Genomic DNA, 12,828 nt, shown 5'->3' on the forward strand with positions numbered 1-12,828 from the left:
TCATTTTTTTGGAGGGCAAAAGACTCCTGCATAAAGTCCTGGATGGAGTATGCTGAGCCTTGTAGTTCTGCAGCTGCTGTCTGCTCTCCTGCATACACTAGTGAATGGAGCATGCTGAGCCTTGTCATTCTGCAGCTCCTGTCTGCTCTCCTCCATACAGACAGACAGCAGCTGCAGAACTACAAGGCTCAGCATACTCCATCCAGGACTGTATGCAGGAGTTTTTTGCCCCCCCCCAAAAAATTATGTGGGCTTCGCCATGTTTTTGTATGTTAGCCAGGTACAGCAGGAAGCTACGGGCTGCCCCCAACCCCCAGCTGCCTATTTGTATCCGTCTGGGAACCAAAAATATAGCGAAGCCCTTTTTTTTTAATTATTTCATGAATTTCATGAAATAATTAAAAAAAAAAAGGACGTGGCCTTCGCCCAATTTTTGTGTCCAGCCAGGAACAACTAGGCAGCTGGGGATTGGAATCCGCAGATCAGGGTGCCCAAGCTTTCTGGGCACCCATGCTGCGAATTGCAGTCTGCAGCCGCTCCAGAAAATGGCGCTTTCATAGAAGCGCCATCTTCTGCCGCTGTATCCAACTCTTCCAGCTGCCCTGGTGACGGGTGGCTCGCTGGGTAATAATGGAATTAGGGCTAGCTGTATATTATCAACTGGCCCTAAGCCTGAAATTCATGGTGTCACGCCAATATTAGACATGGAAACCTTGAATTTCTAGTACAGATAAAATAAAACAACACACAGAAAAATATTTTTATTAGAAATAAAATACAACACAATTAGTGACTCCATCTTTATTGAAATAAAGAACCCCCCTCTGCAGTAATCCTGGGTCAAGGGTCCCACGCCATCCAATCCGGATCCAATATCATCTGATCGGTTTGCTGGAAGGCAAAGCGATCAGATGATGTGTCAGGTTCAAGGGCCTGAATCACATGACACAGTAGCTGATTGTATAAACGGCTTTTATACAATCAGCTGATACATCAGTGCAAAAAAAACCCCAAACTATACACTTCTGTGCAGACTCCTGTCCGACAGCATCAGCTGATAGTTTAGCCGGCTGGGCGGTAAAAAGCCGGCCACACCGCTCAACTTATAGTGTCAGCTGATTCCGTCCGGTGACCGCATCAGCTGATCATCGCCAGGTCTGAGAAAGAGAGAGAGAAAGAAGAGAGAGAAGATAGAGAAAAGATAGAGAAAAGAGTGAGACAACAGAGAGAGGTGAGAGAAGAGGAGAGAAGAGAGAGCGAGAAGAGAAAGAGGAGAGAGAGAGAAGAGAGAGAGGAGAGAGACCGAGAGAGAGAGAGGGAAAAAGAGAAAAAGAGAGACTGAGAAAAAGAGAGAGAGAGAAAAAGAGAGAGAAAGAAAGAGAGAGAGAGAGGAGAGAGAGAAAAAGAGAGGGAGAAGAGAGAGAGGAGAGAGGAGAGAGAGGGAAAAAGAGAGACAGAAAAAGAGAGAGAAAAAAAGAGAGAGAGAGTAGAGCGAGAGAGAAAAAGAGAGAGAGAGAAAGAGAGAGAGAGGAGAGAGAAAGAGAGAGAAAGAGAGAGAGAGACAGAGGGAGAGAGAGAAAGAGAGAAAGAGAAAGAGAGAGAGAGAGAAAGAGAGAGAAGAGAGAGAGGAGAGAGCAATGCAGCTTCATTCTGTAAACTGCTCCGATTTTAGAGGTGTGTCCCGGGTCTCACAGCTCAGTGCATAATAAAATTTAATTATAATTATATAATAATTATAATTTAAAATTAAAAATAATGGAAAAAAAAATAAATTCTTTACCAGGACTAGAACTCGCAAAGTTATGCTTTTTAGGCGAGCGCTCTATCCACTGAACTACTGCCTCTAATGATAAAGATAGGCAGATTTAGTGATCTTGTCGTCTGCATTGCAGAGTGAAGTCTCTGGTGACAGCGCGATTCACTTCATTGCTACGTGGAGAGGACACAGCGCGATTGTGTTAAACGGTGCTGCTGCATCTTCATGTAGCAGAGCTGACAGTGTCGTGTGGATTACGTCGAACCTGGATATGTATTTGGGGATTAATAAACTGGTAAAAGAGGGTGTTTTTTGTCTTTTATTCCATATAAAGGATTTTTCCCTGTGTGTGTTTCTTTACTTTCACTTTCAGCTTAACCATGGAAGGTGTCTCAGGGAGACGCTTGGCATGATTAAACTCATTATTACCCCGATTGCCACCGCACCAGGGCAATTCGGGATGAGCTGGGTGGAGTCCTGGGACTGTCGCATCTAATGGATGCTGCAATTCCGGGAGGCTGCCTGCTGATATTGTGAGGGTGGAGGGCTCCCCATACTGTGGCTCTCCCCATCCTGGCAATACCAGCCTCCAGCCGTGCGGCTTTATCCTGGCTGGTATCAAATATGGGGGAATTTTTTTCTTTTTTATTATTTTATTTATTTTACTGCATGATATAGACCCACCTGCCGGAGGCTGTGATTTGTTGCAGTGAGACAGCTGTCACTCATCATGGGTGCGTGTCTGACTGCAACCAATCATGGGTGACGATGGGCGGGGAAAGCATGGAATACCTGATTGAATAATGAAGCGGCAGCCATTTTCTAAAGAGGAACAGACGCCGCAGATTTGTGACAGCCGTGCAGCGAGACACCCGTGATCGGTGAGTAGGAAAGAGAGAGGGATTGTGCTGGGGACGCAGTACGCATGCAGATAGCAACATGTGCACATAGCCTTTCTGTGAAAAGCCAAGTTTTTGTTGATCGAACCGTTCTCGAACGTAACTCGAACTTTTAGCAAAAAGCTCGAGTTCGAGCTCGAACACCCCCCAAAATCACTCGAACATGAAATTGGCGAACCTCGAGCCTCGAACATCGCTCAACTCTATTCATAACCATTGTAGCAGGAGCCGAGCCGCTCGGATCCGGACCTTCAGTGGGTGGCTCGAGGGTCTCCGGACCCGGGGGTCCTGCGGTCACTTCAATCAAAAAGGGGGGTTTGTGGTTTGGGGACGTAGGTGTACGGCCGGAGCCGTGTTTAAGTTCGTGACGCCACCCACGGGTTGTGGTGAAGGTGGACACCAACACTGCAGTTATGAGGCACCCGGGGGAGATGTTTGCGCAGCAAGTTGTTAACAGCTCCATGGGTAGGGATGGTGGCCCCGGGACCCTTTGGGGGAGGTTGGGTGGTGCAGGGAGATGGGCGGCCGGAGGGCACTGATGTACTCACTATTAGTAAACACACACGAGTCTCTGGCAAACCAAGGTGATGGTGGTCGGTGCCCGAGCCGGCTGCAGTCTGGTCCCCCACTTGGTTGGTGGTCTCCGTCTTTCTCCCGCACCTGTTTTGTGATGGTGGACTACCTGCAGTTGCAACTACAGGATTCCGCTCCCTGGCTTGTGATCGCCTAAGGAGCCCTTTGCCCGCAGACGCTGGCCTGTGGGATCTCTCTGCCATGGCGGTGGCTTTCTATCACCCTCGTTGGGCTGTTGCCTTCAGTCGGGACTTTGGGTGGGACACGACCTATAGTCCTGACCGCAATCAGTTAATTAGCAAGCCCCCAGTAGCTTCTGGACCTAGCTTCAGGGTCTGAGTACCCCCCTTTGTACTCCGGTTTCCGAGTCGGTTCCACCGAGCCATCTTCCCGGCTCCTGCAGACAGAGGCCTTCGTCTGCCTCCTAGCCAAAGGTACCAGGGCTCCTACCCTGGCACCTGTCAGTTAGCCTCAGGCCTGACACACAGGCCTGCTTCCACTTAACTTAACCTCCACTAACAGACTGACTACTTTCCCACCCCAGGCTGTCTGAGACTCCTAGGTGGGCGTCTTCCAACCGCCTGGTTCCGCCCCCTGGTGTGTCCATCAAGCACTGAGGGGGGTGACTAGGGTTTAAATAGTTTGGTTGCTGTCACCTTGTTAGGGGACTGGTGTAATGCGGCGCCCTATCTGTGACTACCTGGCCCGGCAAGGGCGTCACATATGGAGGTTTGTAGTCCAAATAGTGGCATTTTGCCCAGACACGGATGTTTTTAACCTAGATAGTGGCATTTAAGTTAGGTTCCCGGATTACAGAGATATACCTTGCCATTGGTTTCCGGGCTTACATGCATTGGCCAATACATAAACTAAATATCTCTCTTTTGCAGTAATGCAGTGCCATATTTTCCCTTGTACATTTTTGGCTTTTTCAGTGTGCAGCTGTATGCATTTTATAGTTACTATGTTTTTTCAGTTAGCACCTGTTCACATTTGTTGGATGTGTGGGTCAGTTTTTTAGATATTTCTAAAAACATAAAACCGTTCAAAAAGAGGGAGGGCGGGAAACTCGATCAGCAGATGCTTGGAAAGACGGAAGGGGAAAAGTGTCCCAGCCATATAAAGGGCCAGGCAGAACCATCCTACAAAACCCCATAGGGTGGGAAGGGGAGGGGAGCAGTGAGAGCCAAAAGGGGGAAGCATCATACACTTAAAACCCAAAACACGGTACATAGCTCTGGGACCCTTGCCCCCTCCCCCTCATTGGGCACAACCTTATACCAAATTCCTTTTATTAGGGAACACCCAAGTGTGAGAGGGAAAAATCAGAGGACAGGAACATGAATGTGTAGTCTGAGATCACTTCCCTAACAAGGTTCATGGTCCTGTAAAATACTGTATATGCAAAAAAAACTGGTGTATGGTATTGGCCCATGTGAACAAGTGGTAACAGGTGGAAACATTTGGCTCAAGAAATTGACAAAGGCTCGCTTGCTCCTGAACAAAAATGTTGCCACCTTTTCACATGGGCCACCATTTATTTTTTTTGCACAAAATTTGCTATTGAGTGCTTCCCATGTTTTTAAGATAGAGACAATCCAACTGTGGGCACACAAACATTCACCAATTTGTGCACTAAGTGCCCTAATCTTCTAATATTATTATTGGGGATGATCGAATACCTCAAATATTCGGCTTTGCGAATATCCGACGAATAGGTCGCCGCTATGCGAATATTCAATGCGCAATGTAAGTCTATGGGAAGCCCGAATAGTTCTGAATAGTTGTTATTTGGGTTTCCGATAAACTTACATTGTGCATCGAATATTCGCGAATAGTCGAATAGCGGCGACCTATTCGACAAATATTCGCGAAGCCGAATATTTGAGGTATTCGATCATCCCTACTTATATATTAGGCCACCTATTTGACATTAATGCCATTTAAAATAATTCATATAATCAATGATTGCATCAACCATATAGAGTGCTAGTGTATGTAATCGGTTTGTAGATTGATAGATGGATGGAGAGAGATATAGATAGATGGATAGATGATAGAAGGATGGATAAATGGATAGATGGATAGATAAATATATGGATAGATAGATACATATAGATACTATGATAGATAATGGCTTGATGGATAGATAGATGATAGATAGAGTGATAGATAGATAGATGATAGATAGATATATGGATAGATAATATCACGGATAGATAGATGGATGAATAGATGGATAGATAAATATATGGATGGATAGATAGATATATAGATAGATATAGATGATTAGATAGATAGATAGATAGATAGATAATAGATGATGGATGGATAGATGATATGATGGATGGATGGATGGATGGATAGATATATGGATGGATAGATAGGATAGATAATAGATAGATAGATAGATACCATAGATAAATACCATAGATAGATGTAAATAAAAGATAGATAGATAGCATAGGTAGATATAGATGGACAATAGATTATAGATATATAGAATAAAAAAACTAACTGAAATAAAAGTTAATTAGTTACATCCATTTAGTACAATAACTTATTAGCGATTACTGGACCTTACATCCCATTCTCTGCATCTGGTCATGAATAATAATAAATTCCTTGTATTTCTGCAGATTCTACATTGATTACATGTCTCTATGCTTTCCTCACTAAATCAAAGAAGTCAAAATAAATATTTTTAAATACAATTTTTAAATGATATTGTAAAATATATTACAATTAAAAGCTGTTAATTTTTAATATATAATCCCTGGCCATTGCTTTGCCATTCATTATGAGCGTTAATGTGATTAATAATAATATTCTGTAGTACTGCTGTGTAGACCAGGAGCAGAGCCTTTGGATACATGCACACAAGCAGGGGGCTGGCTACTTTGTATCCTTGAATAGAGACTTGTAGTCACGCTTTGCCAGCTGTAATTTTTGTAGCTAGTAATTTCCTCTCTTGGATGCCTTCTCTTTCATTGTCTCACGAGCAGAGAGCAGAAGATCCTCTTACTATGAGCCGCATGCTGGGCAATGTAACAGCTCATGCACACAATGGTATCAGGATACATCCTCAGCCACCTGACTGCCTGCTGTTCACCAGGACTCAGGGGAAGTCTGGAGGAGTGAGGGTCTGATGATGCTCCGGAGTGATCTCACTGCCTCCAGCTCATCTTTCAGAAGGGAGGAGTCCATGGCTCTCAAAACTCCTCCAATCCATGAATTAGGAGGAGGGGTCGGGGCCACTGATACTGTGATAAGAGTCAGACAATAACAACACACTAAAAAGAGCAAAGCTGAACCAAATTCCAACCTGCTCATGCACTAGCCACAAGGCTTTTCACACTGCCGTTCAAGATGATGTCCATGAACAGCAAGCAGCCTTTCGGCATGCATCCCATGCTACATGAGCCGAAATATGGTCCTCTCCACACGAGCTCTGAAGCCATCCGCAGAGCATGCCTGCCAGCACCCCAGGTAAGCATTTAACATCTTTCCACAACCTATATTGCTTCTTAACTATGTAAGAAATTTGGAGTCGTGAATACTGTTTTCTCTTTAAATTGGATAACATCAACTCTTTGGTCTAAGGAATGCAAAGTGTTAATTTATTCTGCAAAATTTGATTGAATCGACTAGTATTGGATAATTTATCGCTACCATAATTTGCATGGCACATGTTGGTATTGAGTTTGCCAAGATTTTTATATATCTTTTATTCTTATTTTTAGCTTCAAAGTAATATCTTTGCTGGTTTCGATGAAACTTTACTCAGAGGAGCTGAAGCTTTGGCTGCTGTGGATATTGTAACTCAGAAAACACATCCGTTCAAGCCAGATGCCACCTACCACACCATGAGCAGCGTGTCCTGCACGCCAACATCTTCATCGGTGCATCTGCATCACCCTTCAGTTTTAACAACCCATCATTCGCACCATCATCATCATCATCACCATCAGCCTTCTCAGGGCTTAGATGGGGAACTTCTAGATCACCTAAACCCTGCCCTTACCTTAGGAGGTGTCCCAGGACAAGATGTCGGATCAACACCCTCCCATCCTCACACTCATATGTCTGCCATTAACCACATGGCCCACCATGCACAGTCTATGAACCTCTCTCACAACCATGCCCTGGCAACTCATACGGCCATCTCCTGTTCCGAAAATGAGACAGACCCAAGAGAACTTGAATCTTTTGCAGAACGATTCAAACAAAGGAGAATAAAACTTGGTGTAACTCAGGCCGATGTTGGTTCTGCCTTGGCCAATCTGAAGATCCCAGGTGTTGGTTGTCTTAGTCAAAGCACCATTTGCAGGTTTGAGTCTCTCACGTTATCTCATAACAACATGGTGGCCTTAAAGCCCATTTTGGAAGCCTGGTTAGAGGAGGCAGAAAGAGCTCAAAGGGAAAAAATGACCAAACCTGAAATTTTTACCGGGGGTGACAAAAAACGCAAACGTACCTCTATTGCTGCCCCTGAAAAAAGATCACTAGAAGCTTATTTTGCTGTTCAGCCAAGACCTTCTTCAGAAAAGATTGCAGCAATTGCAGAAAAGCTAGACTTAAAAAAGAATGTAGTGCGGGTCTGGTTTTGCAACCAGAGGCAGAAACAGAAAAGAATGAAGTTTTCGGCGACATACTGAGAAGTGTTGCTCTCTTTTTGAACTGACCAATAACTGTTTTCAATCGAAGGGAATTTAGATACATTCAACCTTGTCTTCATACCTTGAGATGAATTGATAAAGGACTGGGACAGTAGTAGCCACCTGTAAAGTTGTGCTGGTGAGTGGAATGCTTGGGATTGGTGTCTTTGGTTCGGCGTCTATGACCAAAAAAACTCCCTTGACTTTGTCAAATTCCAAAAATAAACAAAATAAAAACCTAAACAAACAAATCAAAAGAAACGGGAAGCAAAACTTGAAATCCTGTATGACTTTTCTCTCAGTTTGAACTCCCCTTTTATATTTATTATTGTAAATATTAACCTGTGATGATATTGCACCAGTGGTTAAAGGTTTAAGTTATTGACTTATTTAATTTGCTATAACGCACACATACACACAAATCCTCCCATTGAACATCATTTTCTTTGATAGAACCAGAACCCGTTGACTTTCGACAGTCTTCGTCTCTGCATGGTTGTATTCACCCTCCAATAACTGTTTTGTTTCTACCTCATCATTTTGCTAGAAAGCACATGTTCAGATCTGTAAGACTTTGTAGGAAGCAGCGAGTAAGTTCAAATAGTCATGACCCTACGATTCCACTACAAAGATGCTTCGACAATCAAATTAGTTTCTTCACAATTTTACCCCCTTAGGTTCTCCCTTGAAATGGATATGGCATTGTATGTGAAAGTGCATATTGTCTATTGCATTTCAGCACAAGATCACCGTTTGTGTGCGTGTAATTTTAATTTAAGACAGATACCAATTGACGACATTGGCGAAGAGGTTTTTTTTTTAATATATTTAAAGGTTTTAACTTATATGTAATCAATTTCACACCGGATACTTAAGGTTAATTATTTTGGAAATATTTAAATATTTGCACTTTTTTGGCAAGATACACGTTGCTTGGCGTAATAGAGGGATTTCCCCATCTGTTTCTTTTTTTTTTTTTATGGAGCATTTAATTTTCTATGTGTGTAAAAAGAAAGAAATTTTGTGTCTGTGTATGCTACAGAATTTCAAATAAACCATGCACGATTTACCTCATTCTTTCTCTGTACTATTATTTTAATTCAGGGATCTGTCTATAGAAAATAGACTTACGTTCCAATTGTTTAATAAATTAGGCTTAAAATTGCTAAAAAAAAGCGTATAAATTTGATTTTTTTCATGATTCCCACTGTACCAATTAAATTTGGAATCTACAGAAATGTATCAAAAACTGGTGTATGAGAATTCCCAAAATATGTCATCATTTTATATGATTTTTCTTCGCATATACAAAGTCATTCTTGTTTCATTTCTTAAAAGAAATATTTTATTAATTAATAATCTTGCATTCATTATTATTTACAAAATTTGATTAAAGAAAAGGTAAGTGTCCAATAAAAATACCATTTGTACATTTTTTTTATTTTATTACAATATTTGACTTAAATATTGTTTGTTCCTTTTTAATTGTATTGCAATATTTGAAATATTGAAAAATACACTTCATAATAAAATAAAATATGCAACAACTCTTTTTAGTGTTGAAAAAGACAAACAAATGTTGTATAAAACAATAGTGAATTTTTATCTTAACTTTAGCCTGAGGCATCCAGAATATTCTACAGTAAGGCACTGACAGAACTCATACATCCCATATTCCTACACTTATCAATTATTAATAAAATGACAACATTATTTCAAGCGGAATGCTGGGCAGCAATAATGACGGTTGTAAGAATTATTTGTAATTAGTAGCCATATTTATTTATTTAAGCTATACATATTTATTTTTATGTTAATTAATTCATAATAATTATTGCTCGAGTGTACTTGTTTTTTTTTACTTTTTTAAATTAATTTTGGAAATTCATAAATTATTTGGATGCTGATGTTACATTTCTGATTGAAAATTTGTAAATCACTCGCCTTTTTGAAATGAAATATAATTATGCAAGAAAAAACAAAAAAAACATATATATATATATATATATATATATATATATATATATATATAAAAAAAAATATATACTGTATGGAAATTGTAAACATCTGAAGAAGGCCACGAGGAATTACAACCACATATGACATTATTTTTGTACTTTGCCTTAATAAGAGTTTAATGGGCAAATTCTATCTAAAATATCTTGATTTTGTGGAAATAATAGATACTGATCGCTCATTTATTAGACTTTCCTGTGTGTGAAGACAAATTATTCTCTAATAATTCCAATATCTACACCTACCCTAGCTGTGTTTGGCCATTTTGGAGTCCTGTAGGCCTTAGGCATTTTTTTTCCTAAATTAATATTTATTTATGTTTTTATTTATTTAGAATAATTTATGTTATAATATAATAAGTTATGTAATACTATACTTTTTTTGTTAAAATTTTATTTTAAAAAATAAAAATACTTATCCCTCACTCTTCAATTCTGTGAGATCAAACATTACAGATTGAGCTACTTTAGACATTTTGATGACTCAGCAAAGTTTCTCTATCTATGAAAAAAAATTCTTGATTCATATTCTTTAATAGTCACTTTTATGTTTGTTATCTACAATGATTTTTCTCATTTTTAATGTGATTAATATTATCTAGGTACCTATTATATAATTTTATAGATTGATGATTTATATTCCTTAATAGTCACTTTTGTGTTTTTTACCTATGATGATTTTTCTAATTTTCAATGTGTTTCATATTATCTAGGTTCCTATTATATAATGTTACATATTAATGATTTATAATCTTTAATAGTCACTTTTATGTTTGTTTCTTTGATTTTTCTCATTCTCAATATGTTTAGTATTATCTAAGTTCCTATTATATAATTTTACATATTGATGATTTATATTTAATAGTATCTATATTCCTATTATATAGTTTAACATATTAATGATTTCTAATCTTTAATAGTCACTTTTATATTTGTTTCTTTGATTTGTCTCATTCTCAATGCGTTTAGTATTATCTAAGTTCCTATTATATAATTTTACATATTGATGATTTATATTTAATATCATCTATATTCCTATTATATAATTTTACATATTAATTATTTATATTCTTTAATAGTCACTTTTATCTTTGTTTCTTTGATTTTTCTCATTCTCAATGCGTTTAGTATTATTTAGGTTCCTGTTATATAATTTTACATATTGATGATTTACATTTAATATTATCCATATTCCTATTATATAATATTACATATTAATTATTTATATTCTTTAATAGTCACTTTTATCTTTGTTTCTTTGATTTTTCTCATTCCCAATGCATTTTGTATTATCTAAGTTCCTATTATATAATTTTACATATTGATGATTTATATTTAATATTATCTATATTCCTATTATATAATGTTACATATTGCTGATTTATATTCTTTAAAAGTCACTTTTATGTCTATTATGATGATTTTTCTCATTCTCAATGCGTTTAATATTATCTAGGTTCTTATAATGGAATTTTACATATTGATAATCTTAGTGTGTAAAAATGTAAACACATGGTTTTGCATCTTTTTTTCTTTAAAAAAAAACAACTTTTTTAATCCTTGCTTGATCTGTTTCCACAAAAAATAGTATACACTTCATACTTGACTGTAATTAAATTGATATTACGAGTAAAGTGATTTTTATAAAAGATTTGAAAACCTCCTGCTTCAAGCAAATCAATAAGACTTCTTGCTTTGTTTTTTAAACTTGAAATTAAAATTAAATGCATTGACTTCAAGCAGAACCATAAAAATCAAAGAAATATTTCATTAACAAGGAGATGAAATGTCAATAAATACTACAAACTAAGTGCACAACAAAGATGCTTTAGTACCAGAGATCAAAAACATATCAGAAAGGTTGTCCCACTAGAATTCTCGTAGCCAAGATTGATTGAAAATACTTTGTAATTTAAAAGTAAAAGACAACTCGCAACAAATGTGATTGCCGGCATTCTAGAAATTAATGAGTTTTATTTGGGCTTGAAATCAGTAAGTAAAATTTGACGTCTGTTTAGCTGAAAGCCTAGCTAACTATGAAAGAGGACTGAAGCCTGTGCAAATCAAAGAGCAACCTTCATTTTTATTTCAGTATAACGGTAAATAAAATGACTACTATAATAAACGCCGATATAAGAGCAGATTTCTATGATTTAATTACATTTAATTTATTCAAGAGCAGATAGAACTTTTATCTTTGTTCACTATTCAGTTTAAATGAAATAATGAATCAATATTGTTTTTAATATTTTAGATATGTATGAGATAAGAATATAGATGATAGAGGATAGAAGATAGATAGATAGATAGATAGATAGATAGATAGATCTATATGTGGATAGATAGATGGCTGGATAGATAGATAGATAGATAGATAGATAGATAGATAGATCTATATGTTGATAGATAGATGGCTAGATAGATAGATAGATAGATGAGATAGACAGAGAGATGATAGAGGATAGAATATAGATAGATATAGATGGATAGATAGAGATAGATGATAGATTGATAGATAGATGAGACAGATAGATGATAGAGCGAAAGATAGATCATTTCCCTTTTTTCATATACAAGAACTGAGAAGTTATAAACCTGCTGATTTGTGATCTCTTTTAGTATAATCATGTGTTACAATGTTAAAAAAAAAGATATAATGAAGCAGCACCAAAAAACTACAATACGGATGCAAAGCTTTTTTGGACACATACCATACGGTACCTGCACCACAGCCACAAAGTCTAATAAAAAGTCCATTATTTCTTGCATCTTGGATTGGATTGCTGTTTGTTTTTCTAGATATATAGATGATACACAGATATAAAGATCAATAGATAGATTGATGGATAGATGGAGGGATAGATAGATGGATAGATAGATAGATAGATAGATAGATACATAGCTGGATAGATAGATAGAGGGATAGA

The 12,828-nt window shown here is 37.9% G+C and overlaps 1 protein-coding gene across 1 annotated transcript; it reads left to right on the forward strand.

Moving 5' to 3' along the window:
• Nucleotides 1–6,465: 6,465 nt before the first annotated feature.
• On the forward strand, nucleotides 6,466–8,960 carry LOC142250453 (brain-specific homeobox/POU domain protein 3). The gene is made up of 2 exons (XM_075322634.1): nucleotides 6,466–6,717; nucleotides 6,972–8,960. The coding sequence occupies exons 1-2, from the start codon at nucleotides 6,598–6,600 to the stop codon at nucleotides 7,884–7,886; spliced, it is 1,035 nt and encodes a 344-aa protein (XP_075178749.1). The 5' UTR covers nucleotides 6,466–6,597; the 3' UTR covers nucleotides 7,887–8,960.
• The last annotated feature ends 3,868 nt before the right edge of the window (nucleotides 8,961–12,828 follow it).

Source organism: Anomaloglossus baeobatrachus, chromosome 9 (assembly GCF_048569485.1).
Source record: "Anomaloglossus baeobatrachus isolate aAnoBae1 chromosome 9, aAnoBae1.hap1, whole genome shotgun sequence".
In the NCBI taxonomy this organism is placed as follows: Eukaryota; Metazoa; Chordata; class Amphibia; order Anura; family Aromobatidae; genus Anomaloglossus; species Anomaloglossus baeobatrachus.

Excerpts from the sequence above, each read along its gene's own strand:
- LOC142250453 (XM_075322634.1), top strand. The coding sequence starts at position 6,598 with ATGATGTCCATGAACAGCAAGCAGCCTTTCGGCATGCATCCCATGCTA. Across the intron at positions 6,718-6,971 it reads CATGCCTGCCAGCACCCCAG|CTTCAAAGTAATATCTTTGC; the intron begins GTAAGCATTTAA and ends TCTTATTTTTAG.